The sequence below is a fragment of the Podarcis filfolensis genome (assembly GCF_964270895.1).
Source record: "Podarcis filfolensis genome assembly, chromosome: 2".
Taxonomy (NCBI): domain Eukaryota; kingdom Metazoa; phylum Chordata; class Lepidosauria; order Squamata; family Lacertidae; genus Podarcis; species Podarcis filfolensis.
The window spans coordinates 49,458,305-49,477,845 of record NC_139605.1 but is presented as its reverse complement, the minus strand read 5'-3'; the positions used below and the strand labels follow the sequence as shown (position 1 = coordinate 49,477,845).

At 43.3% G+C, this 19,541-nt stretch overlaps 1 protein-coding gene across 3 annotated transcripts in view; it reads right to left on the bottom strand.

The window, feature by feature from the left end:
* The window catches only part of LOC310757819 (store-operated calcium entry regulator STIMATE-like), a 34,894-nt gene extending 15,389 nt beyond the window's left edge, over positions 1-19,505 (bottom strand). For all 3 annotated transcript variants that reach the window (XR_014545489.1, XM_083603552.1, XM_083603553.1), the window contains exons 1-4: positions 19,173-19,505; positions 4,214-4,262; positions 2,177-2,272; positions 1,056-1,177 (exon numbers count right to left, since the gene is read on the bottom strand). Coding sequence is in view for 2 of the 3 variants with exons in the window: in XM_083603552.1 (XP_083459678.1) it covers positions 1,056-1,177; positions 2,177-2,272; positions 4,214-4,262; positions 19,173-19,383 (478 nt within the window). In the remaining variant the exon portion in view is untranslated. The remainder of the gene's footprint in view (positions 1-1,055; positions 1,178-2,176; positions 2,273-4,213; positions 4,263-19,172) is intronic.
* Between the last annotated feature and the right edge of the window lie 36 nt (positions 19,506-19,541).

Below are 19,541 nucleotides of genomic sequence, written 5' to 3'. Positions count from 1 at the left end.
GTACAAAGCCATTTCACCCGGGGAGACAAGCACATCCATGAGCTCAAGGCTCCCTATTGGGTTAAGAATAGAAGGACTTTCCAGGATCTCCTAGATGCAGGATGCTTTGAGGGTGGCTAGTAAGAAATTCAATTTAGACATGATTCAGCATTGAAATATTTCCACAGGCTTCACATGAGCCTGTGATAGTGTTCTCTTTTTCTTTATCCAATACGGGGAAGAATGGGGATGTGCTGGGTAGTTCTTCCCCGCCTGCAGCAGGGAGCCTGTTGTGTTTGTGGACGCTGCCTGTAGAATTTAGAATCTTGTGCATTTAGAGTTCTAAATTGTACAGGATGCTTTAACAGATATAGCAAGTCTCCTACTGCAGATGGGTATGGAGATGAGACAGAGGGGGGAAACCCGTGAATAGGGCTTTACTGTGTATTATTCCAGGTCCAAATTATTATATATTTCATGCTCGTAACGTGAGTGGTGTTTTACAAAAACACAAGAAGATAGGTCTTTCAATCTAAAATTTGACGTAGGAAGGGAAATGGATGCAGGGGAAAATAGAAGAAAGAAAGAACTATTTCAATTACAGTCTTAATGACACTAGGGGCTGGGGACTAGGGGGTGAAGGCTTCACACAGCAGGTGGGTTGTGAGCTGGTATCTGAAGGAAGTAAGAGAAGGGGGCATTAATGTTTATCTGATTCTGGGAGGCAGTTCCAATCGTAAGGGACAAAAGGTGGAGTCATCTGAAAGAGCAGAAGACTAAAGTCCTTATGTCTCAAAGCTGGAAAAAACCCCAGATCTGTTGCAGACCACAGCCATCATTCTCAGCCAGCTGATGTGCTGCTTTCTGATTGCGAAACATTACTGCTTTGTTAGGAGATTCACTCCAGCTTGCATCTTGGCAATGTACAGCAATCAAATATCTGCACCTTTGGAAAAGAAACATGCTATACAGTTGCAGGTGCTGATATGCCAAATACATTAAAACTGCCCATCTAGTAAGTTATTAAAGCAGCTCAGCCCCCAAAGAATTCCTTTCTAAGGCATCAAAATCTTTACCATATTCACCAAAGCGAAGGGACTCCCACTGCTGCCATTCAACAATGCTGTTTACTGCCCGCACACCAGCATAAATTAGCAGCATTCCCAAGGTGGCATCCAGCAGAAAGTTGATAAGGTACCTAAAGGGATAAGAAAAATACACAAGAGAAATAGGACATATCTGAGGCCCATGCAGCTGCCATAATCAAAATTCCAATCCATATGACTCTCAGCCATCACCACCACCTATTCAAAAAGCCTAGCAACTTAATCACACAGTAATTTTAAGATATGCTACTCTTCATTCTTCATTTTTAGTGGTCAAGTAGCAAGCATAGGTAGGCAGGGACACACTCAAGGGCTAGTGCAGTACAGTGGTTACTGTGTTGGACTAGGACCAGGGCAATTCAGATTCAAATCCCTGCTTAGTCATTAGGCATGCTAGATATGCTTGGTCCAGTCACTCATTTTGAGCTTTAGTCTTCCTCATAGAGCAATTGCTAAGATAGAAATCTATGTGCATGTAGATGCTCAAATGCAAAAGTGCAAGCAAAAAGTCAATAGAAGTTCTGTTTGAAGTGGATTTTTTTGTTGTTTTTTAAAAAAACACACTACATGAATACATTACTGTGGAATGAGAGGCTAGATGGATTAAGACATTTGGATCAATCAACCTGGATGCATAAATTTGAGCTATTATTATACTAGAGCCCACCAGAGGTCACTATTGTCCTGGAAAACAATCAAGCTGTGACTGATCATCTCTATTTCCCAGCTTTTTTGACAGAATTGCTCCATCTGGAGGAATATTAGCGTTTCAAAGTTAGGGTTTATCATTTGAAGGGACTTGTGCACTGCAGGAAAGAAGTAGCTTGATGCTGTTCTGCACTACAAGGATGTTTATGAAGCATCTGACTTGCTGGCCTGACTAAGTAGGATCCTACCTTCATTGATTTCTAACTTAGTTTGTTGGGCAGGGATCTAAATTTAAACTCTGTTGGACCAATATTTCTAAGCCTTGTTGGCTATTATTCTTAAACAGCATGCATATTCTTAAACAGCACAGTTCTATAAAGCACTGTGTATACACACACACACACACACACACACACACACACACACACACACAAACAACTTACAGTGAACAAGGGTCCTCTTCAGTAAGGTCTGATAAATACACATTGGCAAAGTGGATGAACAACATCCCTATGGCTTGTTTGGAGGTATCCAAAAACCTACAGGAAGTTTAAAAAGTGGTCATCATATGAAACACAGACCATACAGATCTCCTCATCTAAAATTGCAAGTTCTTAGAAAGATACCAAGGGTGCAGAAGCGGTTTTGAACTTTTTATCCTGGAGACGAGAGACCCTTTTCAGCCCAAATACTGCATTTCTTCATGGGGAACCTTCCAGGGGGCGGCATACTAATAAGGTGGGGTGGCGGCAAAAGTGGAGACTGGCAAGTTTGAGAACTATGTCCCAGCAGCACAAAAAGTCACAGGTTTCTCTAGAAATCCCCCCCCATCCTCCATCAAAGTGAAATAGTTACATATTCCAACAGGGGAAAGCTCTGGGAAGTATAGAGCAGAGCCAGTGAGGGCCAGAAAGAGTCCTGGGGGGCTGCATTTTGCCTCAGCCATGAGAACCCCATCACTTTTTTAATTTCCTGCATGCCTGGCAAAGTCCAGTCTATCAAATTCACAAGTATAACTTGACTGGGTGAGAGGGAATGAAGTGCAAGTGCTCTTCATTCATAAGGGTAATTAGCAGGCAATTTTCATTTTTTATTAGATATTCTAATATATTTCTCTGTTTTCTAGACCCGTGTGTCAAACTTAAATGAGCTAGAGAGCGAAATTTCCTATCTAACAGATGTCCGGGTTCACTCAAAATTATGGAGCTGATGGACTTATCCAGCTCCAATTTGCCTCCTTTCCACATCTTGTTTTCTCCAAACCCCTCATAAGCCTCAAGCCGCCATCTCTGCCAGTAAGCCTCGTTCCCATATGCTGCACCTTCCCCCCCATTCCTGCCAGCTGAACTTCCCTTTTCACTTAAGTCTCTGCAGGCCAGCACCCATCCCATACCTCTCTGGATTGGCTACCGATACTGGATAACTGCACTCTGCACTTCTGTTTCCACACACCTTGACCCCTGCACTACTAATTTATGTGGCAAAATGTATATATCACTTGACTGTAAATCGAACCTCTTTAAGTGATTTGCAAAAATGAAAAAATGTCAATAAAGGGTCAAATTTAAAACACATTATTTAAGACAAATAAAAATATAATTAAAATCACCTGTAAGCTAAAAACAGATCAAAACACCTGCCAACTCTTGCCTGCCTGGATAGGATGGCCTGAGCAAAAATGTTTCTAGCAGGCACTGAAAAGTGTACACTCAGGAATCTGATGTCAATAGGCAGTGAGTTCCTAATCTGGGAGAGGCAGGAAGAAACAGCCGATGCTAAATAAATCCTACTAAGGGCACTGACTTTCAGACTCAGAAGATTTGTGTGCCGTATGAGAAAGATGTCACGGGCAATTAAAATTGATGGGAGTATGCAGAAATGGTGGGATTTACTGGAAGAATAAGAAACCAAGAAGAGATACTTTTTAAAAACAGAATGGGGAAAATTTATCGACTATCTGGAAGATGTAAACAACTTAAAACATTAGCAGAATAAACATGTGCAGTAAGAAATAAGGGAAAGGGAATACAAAGGGGAAATCAGTGAATAGGCTTGAGCTGGATATACAGTAACAAAAAGATATAAACTAAGTAACCACAGAAAGGAGGGGAGGGGAAGTCGAGGGAAATGAAGATTGATTATGTACTTTGCTCTAGAGAACAGGTTTTAAATTTAAATTGATTTAAATTTCAAAATGACCTGCTGCTCCTGCAGTTTGATATTATTTGCCCCAGCTTTGCCTGGCACAGGAAGACCCTGTAACGCAACTACAATCTTCGTTAAAAAGGACACAGAACTGAGTGCAACATTCTCAGACATCCGTGCCTTGGTGTTCCTATAGACTGGAAAAAAACAAAAACGTAATCTGACGCACAGTAGTCAGGTTGCAACTGCCTGCCCTTTGTAATGCATCGCCCAAGGTCCATGAGCTGAACATCTAGGAAAGGTAAGGCACTCTAGGAACAATACAAAGCACTTACCAAATTCTCCAAGGACGCCTTTCATGCTTTGGTTCTCTGAAGCGTTTCACTGAAAAGAGAATTGAAGATAATCAGTGGACTGGCAAAGCTGTACCAACCAAAGTCCCCCATCCTGTTCAGCTGAATCTGAATGCAAAGTTGCTCATGAATAGTAGGGTAGATTTCATACTCACATCTTATTAAATCTAGACCACTATATTCAAGAGCAAACTGCAATCGACCACTTTGAACACTCTTCGTAGATTGGCATCTACGTTCAGTTCCAAGGTTTCGTTGGTACTTATCCACTATATATTTTACAGTCTGGTAACATGCACCCCTTTCTTCTGCCCTCCCCTTTACATTAAAGACTTGACTCAAGCAACCAAGTAAATATGATAGCCTTCAAATCCAGAGTTGCATAGCTCATTTAGGGCAGTGCAAAATTGCTGAACTAAGTCATTCCTGTTAAAAAAACAAACAAGGAAATACTTAGGTAATTTAAAACGACTGAACAATTTAAGGCCATTTGCCGAGAGAGAAATGGAAAGGTCACAATAAAAGCTAAAACAAAGGCAGTGTACTTATTGCTTGAAGTGGTGTGTTCATTTTATTGGGGACATGCGACCATTATGGTTATAGCTTGAAATAGTAGCATGAAAATGGGAGCAATGAACTCAACTTGCTTTTGCTGGGGAGAAGGAAGCTTTGCCTTAATGCTATTTTCCACCAGCTTAGAAATACTGTCAGTTTATGTAAGCTTACCAAAATACAAGCTACAATTAGGCAACTATAACTCATGCTACAGTATTAACTTTTACAGTTAAAAAAGGTAATCTAGGTAATTCAGAGTCCTCATGCTCCTTACAACAGAAGGGAATTAAGGAAAGGATGAGGAATTTGTGCAGCCAGCTCTTTAAAACAAAAAAAGAGAATTGCAGGGGTGAATGGTTTCCTTGAGCTATATATGGAGATAAATACTGCAATTAAAAGCGGAAAGCGCCAGTAAACAATGATGAAAAGCCAACATGCAAGGAATTGCACAACAGCTTGACAGAATGCAAGGTTACACAGAAACAAAGGCAACACATCTCACTGCATAATTACACTTTGCCTCTTGAAACAGGCCAAAGGTGGGTATGGAAGCTGTATACCAGGGGCAACCAAAGTGGTGACTTCCAGAAATTGTTTGCATCCTTGATTATTGGCTAGCTTGCCTGGAGCTGGTGGGAATTAGGGTCCAACTTCACATGGAGGGCAGCAGGCCATAAAGGAAAACAACAAATTACACGCCCTTATGAAACAACCATTTTTGTGGCAGCATTTATTAAGATGCCATAATAAAAGATGGGTCAAATTTCTATGGTGGAAGAACCAGCATGAACATGTTATTAAGCAGACATTCTGTAATGAGGATAGAGGGAAAGTGGGTGGTAGAATATTAACTGAGGTGCTGAAGTCATAGCTGTAATGTTTTATCTGGTTCGTTGGCTTTATATGACTGTTTTAGAGACAATTTAAGGTAGTGATACGTTTCAGAGCTCTCGGGGGTTCAATTATTGAAAAAAGAAAACGTAAGGAACTTCATGATCTGATAAAGTTGGATCTAATGTTCAAGAAGTCTGTGCCACAACAAATCTGTTAGCCTTTAAGATGGCATGGGACTTTTCTTGCCTCCCTCTGAAGCCCACCCCATCACTTGACCCCAGCGGGGGGGGTGTGTGTGTGTGTGAAGGCCTCACGTGGAGAAGAGGAAGGGGAAGCCCTGCTGGATGAGTGCAGCTCTGCTGACAGCAGCTGCTTACATCTCACAGAAGGATCTGGAAGGTCTTCTGACTTTGGGGACAGGTTGCCAAAGGATGCACTGGAAGGGGGAGGCTGAAAAAACCACACAGAGGCAGTGCAAACGGCCTTTTGGATTCTGACTGCGATATATCACTGCCTAGGAAGTGATTAAATTTAAAATGCTACATCATGTGTAACACTTAGCCCTCCTCTAATTTATCTGTTTAGTCGTCCTGATTTGTTTGCACACAACTTGCACAGAGAGGTTATGTGAGCCCAGACTTTATTGAGAGTATATTCAGATTTGTCTGCAGGAAGGTTACACGACAATGAGGATTCTTTCAGGTTTGTTAGCAGGGAGGGCATATGATTGTTATCCAACTCTTTTCAGCACATGTCCCTGTTCCTTTCCTAACTGCAAAAGTCTCTGTTTTAGACAAACAACAACAACAACAACAACAACAACAACAACAACAACAACAACAACAACAACGTGATTTGTTGTGCCAGAGTGCTTTAATCCACTTTAATTGCACAAAACGAAACCTACAGTATGCAGTTGGATTCTTCCTGCAAAATACTGGTAGTGACCAGACATTATTTTCATAATTGGTTTTTAAAATGGCTAATTTTGAAGCACGGTATCAATTCACTGGCAGACACTAAAAAATGTTGTTTGCATACAGAGCACCAGAATTCTTCAAAGTAGTAAGAGGAAATTGAAGTTGAGATTTGCCAACTGGCAAACTGTAGGCTGTCAACTGAAAAGGAATTAGAAAATATAATCTGCAAGTTGGAAAAGATTCTCTTTTTCCCCCCTGGAGAGAACAAACATTGAGTCTATTCCAGTTCTCTAATGCTGCTTCATTTGGAGAAAAGAATCCAAGAAAATTGCAGAAAGCTGTTTAAAGAGACACCAGCTTGCAATACATCTAGCAGGAAACAGATAGCATAAAGTCCTGGAAGTGCGGGGTGGGGGAGTCTCCAGAACAGTAACAAGGATCAGCCAGGAGATTAAACTTTTCACTATCATGCACTTAAGCCATTTCTTTAACTGGCATATGTTTTCTATAATTTGAACAAGGCAAAGCTTTTTATTACTCATTAAGCCCTAAATGGCTTGGGAGCAGATGATCTAAATGACCGCCCTCCCTCCTTGCACGAACCTGCTCATGCTCTACTGTCAACATCTAAGGTCTTGCTCTGTGTTTCACCACCTTGGGAGGTGTGCTTGGCAGGGTCAAGAGAGCAAGACTTCTCAGCAGAGCAGCCGGATGGTGAGAAACGCCTTCCCAAAAGAGGTTGCCCCCCCCTCTTGAAATTTAGGAAGGCAGGAAACGTATCCCACTGTGCCTTTGATGCATTTTTAAATGTCACTGTTGCTTTATGGTCCTCTTACGCTGCATTTTATTTCTTAAACTGTTATGATTTATTTAACCACACTCCTCTGGCACACCCTAAGTACTGAGTCTTTAAAAAACGAAGCACAATTGAAAGTGGGGACAACAGATGTGCTGCTCCTTGTTTATCTGTTTGCTATGTAACACAAAAAACCTTAATAAAACTTATTTTTTGAAAAATGAGGCACAAATGGGTTGCAGCTTCCTGAAATGGGTACACCATCACCCTTTTAGTTTAGAAAAATTACTTCAGAGTGAAGGGAGACAGGTCTTATAATATTAAGAAGGGTATGCAGAAGGGATTTTTCTCTTTCTTTTAGAACCCTGGGTCCCCCAATGAAGTGACTGGTGCCTAAATTCAGAAAAAAAAACCCTAAGGGAATTATTCCTCACAACACATAGTCAACTTATGAAAAATGACTGTCATAGGCTACAGTGATGGCAAATGGTTTTATGATAAGTCAGCTCTCCCCTATACATATTTGACCATCAATGCTATTAAACGGTGATAGCTACAACACAGTTCTGTGCCAAAAGGCAGTAAGCCTCTGAACACTAGAAACTGAGGGACAAGAAATGGAGGAAGTTTTTCACCTTGAAATTCTGCTTATAAGCCCTTGGCTTACCACTGTGAAAAACATGATGCAGGATCTCTTGGACTGATCTAGCATAGCTCTTACAGTCAGCCCTAAAGATAAATATAAAACATGTGAATTAACTTTTACTGGTAATGTCAACGATGTAGATGTGTATAGATGTCTGTTTAAAGAAGCCTTCCTCAATCTGGTGTTCTCTACCCCCATGTTTGAACTACAATTCCCATCATTCCTGATCTTTGGCCGTGTCGGCTAGAGCCAATAAGAGGTAGAGTCCAAAACATCTCCAGACTGGGTACCAGCCCGAGGAAGAACAATTCAAAGGTTCCCAGGATTTGCTATGGTTATGAAACATCTAGAAGACAGTAGGAATGGTAAGGTCAACACAAGAAAAAAGCAACAAATTTGAGGCCATAAATACTAGTTACTGGATTTTATTTTGCCCACTTTGATATAATTACTATGAAGTGCTTTAAAACATTTCTAGCTATAGGCACAGAACAGAGTCACCAGATCTAGGGTGATCTCGGTAACCAGGCAGATTTTTGTTCTCCCATCCCCTCCAGCGAGAGAGACAGGCTCTCTTCCCAGCCCAGCTGTGTGGGATAAGCTCCTGTTGTGAGTTGAGGACACGCCACCCGCATAGGAGTATAATATGACACAAAGACACAATATTTTAGGTTAATGGGCAAAATTAAGCCACAACTTTTATTGGTTACAGCATGTGAGTAGTACTGGCTTAGGCATTGGATGAAACAGCAATACAAGACTCTACGGGAGTCATATCAGATCCGAAGAAAGCAGGAACAGGCTTGGAGCTGAGCGCTGCCACGGCTGTTTAAATGCGGCTAGCCCCGCCCACCGGCCAGCGCTATTGGTCAGCTGGAAGGCTTGGCCACGGCAGCAGAAGCAATCAGAAGCAGGGAGCTGAGTATGCCTCCCTGCCGCAGTGGGAAGCTGCTCCCGCTCACAACCCCTCCCCTCTGGGAGGAAGAGAGGCCTTCTCCTGCACAGCCAAAAAGAGGGATGTGCAAGAAGCATCTAGGTTCAGTGCAGAATCAGGAAGAGGCCTCTCCCATTCTCTTCTGTTTCTGAAATCAGTGTTGCATCAGGAATAATTCCCCTTCTCCCCCATCTCGTTTTTTGACAGAATTACAAGCCTGGTAGATGAAGGGAACGCAGTGGATGTAGCCTACCTTGATCTCAGCAAGGCATTTGACAAGGTGCCCCATGATATTCTTGTAAAGAAGCTGGTAAAATGCGGTCTTGACTATGCTACCACTCAGTGGATTTGTAACTGGCTGACTGACCGAACCCAAAGGGTGCTCATCAATGGTTCCTCTTCATCTTGGAGAAGAGTGACTAGTGGGGTGCCACAGGGTTCTGTCTTGGGCCCGGTTTTATTCAACATCTTTATCAACGACTTGGATGATGGACTCAAGGGCATTCTGATCAAATTTGCAGATGACACCAAACTGGGAGGGGTGTCCCAGAGGACAGGATCACACTTCAAAACGACCTGGACAGATTAGAGAACTGGGCCAAAACAAACAAGATGAATTTTAACAGGGAGAAATGTAAAGTATTGCACTTGGGCAAAAAAAATGAGAGGCACAAATACAAGATGGGTGACACCTGGCTTGAGAGCAGTACATGTGAAAAGGATCTAGGAGTCTTGGTTGACCACAAACTTGACATGAGCCAACAGTGTGAAGCGGCAGCTAAAAAAGCCAATGCAATTCTGGGCTGCATCAATAGGAGTATAGCATCTAGATCAAGGGAAGTAATAGTGCCACTGTATTCTGCTCTGGTCAGACCTCACCTGGAGTACTGTGTCCAGTTCTGGGCACCACAGTTCAAGAAGGACACTGACAAACTGGAACGTGTCCAGAGGAGGGCAACCAAAATGGTCAAAGGCCTGGAAACGATGCCTTATGAGGAACGGCTAAGGGAGCTGGGCATGTTTAGACTGGAGAAGAGGAGGTTAAGGGGTGATATGATAGCCATGTTCAAATATATAAAAGGATGTCACATAGAGGAGGGAGAAAGGTTGTTTTCTGCTGCTCCAGAGAAGCGGACACGGAGCAATGGTTCCAAACTACAAGAAAGAAGATTCCACCTAAACATTAGGAAGAACTTCCTGACAGTAAGAGCTGTTCGACAGTGGAATTTGCTGGCAAGGAGTGTGGTGGAGTCTCCTTCTTTGGAGGTCTTTAAGCAGAGGCTTGACAACCATATGTCAGGAGTGCTCTGATGGTGTTTCCTGCTTGGCAGGGGGTTGGACTCGATGGCCCTTGTGGTCTCTTCCAACTCTATGATTCTATGATCTCTCCAGGTAAGGAAGAATGGGGGCCTTTCTTACTCTGAAATGAATAATAAAAAAAAGGTACTCCACACTTTTAAAGATATGCACACAATGTGCTACAAAGAACATTTTAATCTGTTACAAGCAGCTGATTAAGAGTTTGAGTTCAATATTCTTAGATGATTTCTAAAAGTCTGCTCATGATAGACTAAACAGCCCTTTAAGCATTAAGTTCAAAGCCTAAAGAGATTCTGTCTAATTTATGTAATTGTGGCAAGAAGCATCAACACTGCTGATCCCATTTCAGAAAAAGCTGAAAGGTATTTCCAGCAATCTGCTAGATTTGTTTCAGAATTTATCAGCAGCTACCTTGCAACTGAAAAGCAGCTAGAGGCAGAAATAATTTTCCCCCACTTCTATTATTGTATTTCCCCCCACTTTGCTATTTAAATACAATAGTACTTTGTAGTTGGGAGACACAAGATAAATTTAATTCTTGCCCTTTCTATACCATAAAAGACTCCTGGAGATGCCTCTCCATCTAATAGGATCAAGCATGGTTCCACAGCAGGGGACTTCACAACTGTATTGTGCAGGTACTTTTAAGTGAGACTGTTAAATGATACTGTGATTAATTGGCTTTTGACACACTAAACCATATTATCATATAGGGCCCCAAGAAAAACTTAAGAGTCTAGCAGTTACTCCAATAAGAAGTTTTTAGACTAGTGCTCCAAGTGCTGAATTTGAGATTCAAAGACAAACTAATTTCCTGTAAGTTTTTGCTAGGGACAAAAACAACCAAGCTTACCTCAATTAAATTATCCAACTTGTTTGCTCATTTTGTCACTTTGAAACTGAAAGGAGCCCCAAATTGTTGGTTGATGGGACCCATTCTAACAGTAAAACTAACTACTCAGGCTTTCCTAAGCAACAAAAAATAGCTACAGAAATGATAAACAAGTACAGTTAGTATATTTCGTGGTCACTTCCATGTTGGGTGGACTACAATTGTTGGTCATATCCAAAGCTACCTCTGAGGTAAGACCACACTGCCTATAAAGGATGGAGATATTGGGGAGAGGGGACCACTTTGGAGGTGCAGTTTGGAGAATTTCACACGTAAATGACCTTTAAAACCTCCTGTAATTTTTAAGATCCTCCAATATGAATAGTATTTTATCCTCCTTTGATTTTAGTGTTCTGCTGCTCCACAGGCATGAAAAAAGGAATAAGCTTGAAAAATCCACAGCCCAATAGACTAAATACTGTACCTTATTTCCTAGCATATCAATCTGAATCTATAAAATTAATTAATATCCCTTAAAAAAAACTACTTGAAAAAAATCTATAGAATTTTTTTTGTAAGATGGCAAAACTCCAACAAATTTTACCACATGCCACACATTTAAGCATTAAATCTTTTCAAACCTGTCAGAGTTCTGGGGCCTGCTCCAAGCTTTGGGTAACAGAACTACACACATGAACCAGGTTCCGCATCTACTCCACCTGTCACTCATTCTAAAATTAAAAATAATGGCAGTTACATACACCAGCCATTTTTATTGGCCCAATAAAAGAATATTTATCTTAACAGTAACTGTTTTCAGGCAACTACAGGTTTTTGAGAAAAAGTAGAGCCTTTCCGTGACACATCACTATAGTTTTTGTTTAAGGGGGTTGTCTCTTAGTGCAGATCATTGAGCCTGGGCTTCCATAGCCTCTGCACACCATGAGCCACCATTGGCAGGACTGGCAGCAACAGCAGCAGATACATTCTATGCTTATGATAATATTTTACTTTCTTGTTAATTACAGTATGTGGTTTTAAACTGCGTTTTGCATTTGACTTCCTTTAGTAATCTTTTCTTTTGAAATGTTTCAGATAATTTTTTTGTTCACTTTGCTGCGTTAAGTGTGCATTATATAGTTGGCCTCCTTTGCAATGTTTCATTTAGAAATTTTTGATAAGATTTTAGTTTCCTGTTAATTATGTTGCTATGAATGTAAACTTTATATTTGACTTTCTTCAGTAACCTTTTATTCTCGACTGTTTTATTTGATGTTTTAATATAGGTTGTAAACCACAGTGAGATGTTTCTCTTAAAAAATAAAGTGGCATAGAAATGAAATGAAATAAATAATAAAAAACTTTCAGGGGTCCCATCCAAGATCAGAGGCCCGCATTTTGCATATGATCGCACATTACTTGATCCCTTTGGAAATAACTGCACAGAAAAATGTTTCACAAGCTGTTTATATTAAAACTGTTTTACCATTTCTTGGCTTCCGGTCCCGCCTGCCTTAATGGAGGCAGCCCCCACAATAGTCGGGGATCATCAAATGAAAAACAAGGATGACAGAGGGTAAATCATCCTTGCAAATTCCCCCCAGGGACGGGGGGGAAGGGGCTTCACTCTCAGTTTGTCTCTGTACCTGGCTCTCGCTTCAAAACCCTACTACACTGCCATTAATTGGATCTTTAATTGGCTTTAAAGTACTGGCATGTGATGGAAAAGGGTTGCAACAACATACTGCGGAATATACTAGCTACATGGGTCAAAGGTTTGAATTGAGATAAGATTTTATTCCGCGTGAGAGTTGGTTGGGGAGAGAAGCCCATGGTTTGTTTATTCTAAGTTTCTTTTATATATTTATGATTCGGCAACCCTGTCCGGAATATAAGATAAAAAGATATTTACAAGTGAGGAAGAGATGTTAACAAGCAAAAATGAATACTGTGTATGATCTGAAATGAAGAAGGAGGGGGAGGGGAAGCTCAAGTATCACTATGTCGGAAAGACAAAGTACAGTGGTACCTTGGTTCTCGAACTTAATCCGTTCCGGGAGTCTGTTCAACAACCAAGGCGCGGCTTCCGATTGGCTGCAGGAGCTTCCTGCACTCAATCAGAAGCCGCGGAAGACATTTGGCTTCCGAAAAATGTTCGCAAACCAGAACACTTACTTCCGGGTTTGCGGAGTTCAGGAGCTGATTTGTTCAACAACTAAGCCGTTTGGGAACCAAGGTACCACTGTAATTCCCCTCACCTCCATTTAAAAACAATAGGCAAGGCTGTGCCTGAAATCTGTTGCATAACTTGATCACGTAATAGGTTCCAAAATATCTATATAGCAATAAGGATGTCTGAGATGCTACAAAGATGCCTTCCTATGGCACCTGATGTAAGTCAGATATGATATGATCTCAAATGAAAGAATGTTAGATTTAAATTTGCAGACTAATAGTTTCTCCAATTACATCTAACCAACTCTAAAAAGAAAGAAAACACACACTTGGCTTTAGGTATACTGGTAGGGTGTCTTCCCAAGTTAATAGCTGAACCAGCCCCTGAACCAGTCTATTTTCCTTCTCTCCATGGAGAGGAACAGCTGGAGGAAAACAACAAACAAGCTAGAGCTGAAAAGAATCCTCTGCTTCCCACTGGAACAAATAAGCGAAGCAAGATGAGCAAAGGCCCACAATTGCCCCAATCAGTCTTGAAAGACGCAGCGCTGACATAGAAAAGGATGGTTGCTGTAATAAGGGTAGATTAGCTTCCATCCCAGGATTGCTTTGTTATAATGAATGACTCAGTTCCCAATGGGAAGGTAACGGCACACCTGGAGTCAAAGAGCAGCCCCCAATCTCAGCATCAAATAAAAGCCTGCACTATCCAATCTCACTGCAAGTTGTCCCAGAATCTGACAGTCACACTCCAGGGTGGGCTCACTTAAAGGTATCTGCTACACCTGAATGCATGAGTGTCCATTTAAATCTATGGGCTGGTGGAGGTGAAGGGAAAGTGAAGGAGGAAACTTGTTACATATAATACGCATCTAAACAGCTTTCAGGTGACTGGAAACACAGGAACTGTTATGGTGGAATGAGTCCCGTTATGATGGAAAATTGATTGTGGAAGCACATGTTTTTTTAGTGATTCCCCTCCCCAAAGCACCCTGCCACCTTGTTCAGGAAGTGATTTGTAGTCCAACAACATATGGAGGGCACACATTTACTACCTTTGCCTTAATGCGTTCTAACTGTATCACAACAGAAAGGATAAGAGTTCTGAAAGCTACAGCAAGTTTGGCTGTTTTCAAACAATGGAAAATGAGCTGTACTCATTTATTTTTAAACGGGAAGAGAAAAAATGTCTACTATTTTCCAGACTATGCTTACTGCACACTGATAAAAGATAACACTTAAGAACGTGAGTGAGCCTATTCATTCTTCCTCCCAAGCTATTTCAGGTGCACAACATATGTATGACTGTACCTTTCTAAACACACACAGAATCATAGAATTGTTGATTTGGAAGGGACCCAGAGGGTTATCCAGTCCAACTTCCTGCAATGCAGGAATATCTATTAAAGCATCCAAGACAGATGGCCACCCAAACTCTACTTAAAAACTTCCAATGGAGGAGAGCTCACCACCTTCTGAGGGAGTGTGCTCCATTGTCGAACAGCTCTTGCTGACAGAAACATCTTCCTGATGTTCAGTTGGAATCTCCTTTTTTTGAAAATGAAGCCACTGCATCACACTTGTTGATTCATGTTAAGTTTGTGGTCTACTAAGACCCCTAGAACCTTTTCACATGTACTGCTGGCAATCTTATATTTGTACAGCTGGTTATTCCTGCCTAAGTATAGAACCTTAAATGTGTCCCTATTGAATTTCATCCTGTTAGTTTGGGCCCAGTTCTCCAATTTGTTAAGGTCATCTTGAATTCTGATTCTGTCTTCAGCGGCATCCTCCCAGTCTGGTGGCATCTCCAAATTTGATGAGCATCCCCTCAGTTCTTTCACCAATGCATTTATAAATATGTTGAACAACCAGCCCAGGACAGAACCCTACAGAACCCAACTTGTCACATTTTTACAGGATAACGATGAACCATTAATGAGTACTCTTTCGGTTTGGTCAGTCAACCAGCTATAAATCCACCTAACCGTTACCTCACCCAGTCCACATTTTATCAGCTTCTCCACAAGCATAACATGGGGGACTTTGTCACAAGTCTTACTGACCCACCAAGCCTGTAACATTAAAAAAAAGAAATTAGATTTGTCTGGTATGACTTGGTTTTGAGAAACCCATGCTGGGTGTTAGTAATCACAGCATCCTTTCCTAAGTGCTGCAGACTGACTGTTCATCCTTTCTAGGACCTTTCCTAGTATTAATATCAAGCTCACCGGTCGGCATTTACCTAGGTCTTCCCCTCCCCTTTTGAAGATGGGGACATTTGCCCAATCTGCAGGGACCTTATCTATTCTCCAATAATTATCAAAGATTATAGACAGAGGCTCTGAGATTACATCTGCAAACTCCTTTAGTACCCTTGGGTGTAGCTCATCAGGCCCTGGATATTTGAATTCATTGAAAGTAGCTAGGTGTTCCATTACCACCTCTTTTCCTATCTTGGGCTGCAGCTCTCTCCTTGCATAGTCTACTCTGTTATCATCAGGTTGGGCACTGCTTTCCTTTTGGATGAAGACAAAGGCAAAGTAAGTGTTGAGCAGTTCCCACTTCTCTCTGTCACTCAGCAGCATTTCTCCATCTTCTGCAAGCAAGGGACCTACTACCGGCTTGTTCTTCCTCTTGCTTCAAACATAGAAGAAACCTTTAAATTTATTTTTAACCTTTCTTGCATGTTTGAGTTCAGTCTGAGCTTTGGCTCAGAATGACCTTCTCCCTGCAACTGATAATAATAATAATAATAATAATAATAATAATAATAATAATAATAATTTATTATTTATACCCCGCCCATCTGGCTGGGCCTCCCCAGCCACTCTGGGCGGCTTCCATAAAAACCAAAAATACAGTAAAATATCACACGTTAAAAACTTCCCTGAACAGGGCTGCCTTAAGATGTCTTCTGAATGTCAGGTAGCTGTTTATCGCTTTGACATCTGCTGGAAGGGCGTTCCACAGGGCGGGCGCCACTACTGAGAAGGCCCTCTGCCTGGTTCCCTGTAGCTTTGCTTCTCGCATTGAGGGAACCGCCAGAAGGCCCTCGGCGCTGGACCTCAGCGTCCGGGCAGAATGATGGGGGTAGAGACGCTCCTTCAGGTATACTGGACCGAGGCCGTTTAGGGCTTTAAAGGTCAGCACCAACACTTTGAATTGTGCTCGGAAACGTACTGGGAGCCAATGTAGGTCTTTCAAGACCGGTGTTATATGGTCTCGGCGGCCTCCCCCAGTCACCAGTCTAGCTGCCGCATTCTGGATTAGTTGTAGTTTCCGAGTCACCTTCAAAGGTAGCCCCACGTAGAGTGCATTGCAGTAGTCCAAGCGGGAGATAACCAGAGCATGCACCACTCTGGCGAGACAGTCCGCAGGCAGATAGGGTCTCAGCCTACGTACCAGATGGAGCTGGTAAACAGCTGCCCTGGACACAGATTTGACCTGTGCCTCCATGGACAGCTGTGAGTCCAAAATGACTCCCAGGCTGCGCACCTGGTCCTTCAGGGGCATAGTTACCCCATTCAGGACCAGGGAATCCTCCACACCTGCCCGCCTCCTGTCCCCCAAAAACAGTACTTCTGTCTTGTCAGGATTCAACCTCAATCTGTTAGCCGCCATCCATCCTCCAACCGCTTCCAGACACTCACACAGGACCATCACCGCCCTCACTGGTTCTGATTTAAAAGAGAGGTAGAGCTGGGTATCATCCGCATACTGATGAACACCCAGCCCAAACCTCCTGATGATCTCTCCCAGCGGCTGCATGTAAATGTTGAAAAGCATGGGGGAGAGGACAGAACCCTGAGGCACCCCACAAGTGAGAGCCCAGGGGTCTGAACACTCATCCCCCACCACCACTTTCTGAACACGGTCCAGGAGGAAGGAGCGGAACTGACTACTACTCGTGTAAATTCTTTCGTGATTTCCCCTTTCTTCCATTTCTTATACATGTTAAATCTCAGCTCATCTGTAAGGTCCTTATGCAGCCACACTTGAGGATCCCAAACAGCAGACTTGGGAAACGTTTGAAGTCTTTAAGTGGTCAGAGTAGACACTCTGGTCTTCAACTGGAGAGTTGGGACCTGCAGTCGAGCATTAGTCTGACATAAGGTGGATCATAAAAGGGGCATCCAATATCCAAATGTATGGCAAAACCACACACACCAAGATATATGTTTGGGCTAAAGATGAGTGCCAGAAAATTTGTAAACCTATTTTGCTAAACAGAGCAGAAGTTTAAATAATGCTTCTTCCAATGGTGAACAGCCAGCTCATGGGTCTCTAAGCAATACTGTGCAAAGGGTTAACACAACACTTTGCAAGACAGATCAGAGTGATAATAAGAGTAGCACTTGAATAGAGAAGATGACTGTCAGTGGCATAAAGAATACACATATTGAGAATCAAATATGGGAGGGTTCCAAAATCTGCAACAGAACACCACCTTTATTAAGCCAACCGAAATATGACAAAATAGCATTCAAGTTCTGAAGCTTTTTTCACCAGGCTAAACACAGGAGGAAGGGAACCTGATTGACATTGGAGGGTGCAACTCTTCTCTGAAGAGCTAAACACAGGCAATAGTGCATAAGCCATTAAAAAAACACCATGATCTAGTTGGTAAACATGAGCCACTCTGTGAGATTCACAGCATTTGGAATCTCAAAACAAATTAACATGTTTCCTGCACACAGCAGCTGCAGAAGGCAGACAGCTATTGCAACCACACTTCTCAGAAAGCCAATTCATAAGACAAGTTGCTATATTTATTCTTGCAGAATAAGCGCTAGAACACACTAGAGCTTTCATTTTTTAAACATACTTTCCCATGGATTTTAAGCAGCTAAAGTTTAGAGCGACATACTCCCCAAACTCATACTTGATAGGCAGGAAGCTGAAAATGAAAAGAAACAGAAGGTCCACTTGTCTTCATTCCCACTAACAAAGTGAACATGCAGCTTCAAATAAAACATAGTATCATAAGTAATTTACTCCAAAAGATGACAAAAGCACTTAGTAAAGAAAGCTTGAACAGCATTCATCTACAAATGTGACAAACTTAACGAATGACGACCATAATGTCAATACAGTGGGCATGGGGTCACATCATGGGAAGGCAAATCTTGGCAAGACATAACTCCATTTTGGAGGGTCAGTGAACCGGGGATTAAGCAAACTTGTCAGGAGGAATCACACAGCTGATACGGGGAAGTTAAAAGGGCCCTTGAGCAGAGCGATTTTGGCAACTTAGCGAAGTGCATTTAAAGAAACCCACACCCATCTATCTACCTGGACACCAGTAAGAAAAGCGCCCATGCTCCGAGGCAATCTTTATTACAGTACTTCATATTCTAATACGGAGTTGAATCAGTGTTGAAAGCACATCTGAGGATGCAAGGAGTGGGAGGCAGAAGGGGACTCCGCTACCAAGTCGGGGATGCAGCTGGAGGCAGAACAAAGCCACAGAGGCGGCGGTGGGTTTTCCTGTGCACATTGTTCGAGGGAAGCCGAGGAGGAGGAGGAGGGAGACCAGGAGCAATGGAGGTTGTAAGGGGCGGGAGGGAAGAGCACAGCTGAGCACGAGAGAGACCCGCTCGGCCACAAGCACAGAAAGGAGAGCCGGTCCCGGAGAGAGAGGCAGTCATGCTACATCTCGAAGACGACGAGCTACGACAAGCGAAACTCGCAGGAAGTTGCAGGGAAGGAGAGCAAGGAAAGGGAAGGAGGGAGGGGCGCGGAGGTGGGGCTGGGGCGCCCCAGGGAAGCAGGATGGAGAGGCTGCCTGGGGCCGGGTTGCAGCCTCGCGAGGCAGGGAAGGCGGCGGGGGCGGGGGTCTCTCTCTCTCTCTCTCTCTCTCTGGCCCCGGGGCTCCCCGGGGAGAAGGGCGCAGGCGGGCGGGGAGGAGCGCCGGCCAGGGACTCACGCATGAGGAGGCTGAAGGCCACGACCCCGAGCAGCCCCTGCAGGAAGATGCCGAAGCTGTCCATCAGGGCCCCGTTCTCGCAGCCACGGTAGCCCGGCCCATCCCCGGACGGGGAGGAAGCAGCGCCGGGCCCGCCAGCGCCGCCACCCTGCGGAAAGCCCGGCCTGGGCGTGGCGAGGAAGGAGCTGTTGGGGGCCAGGGAGCCCCCCATGGCGGACTGAGCGCGCCGCGGAGCAGGTGCGCCGGCCAGAGGGAAGGAAGAGGGTCGCTCGCAGGCTCCGCGGCGCTTCCTGGGGACGGGGGAGGAACCCCACGCGCCGCGTCACCGGCAGCGCGTGACGTCAGGCGCCGTGGATTGGCTGCGCCGTG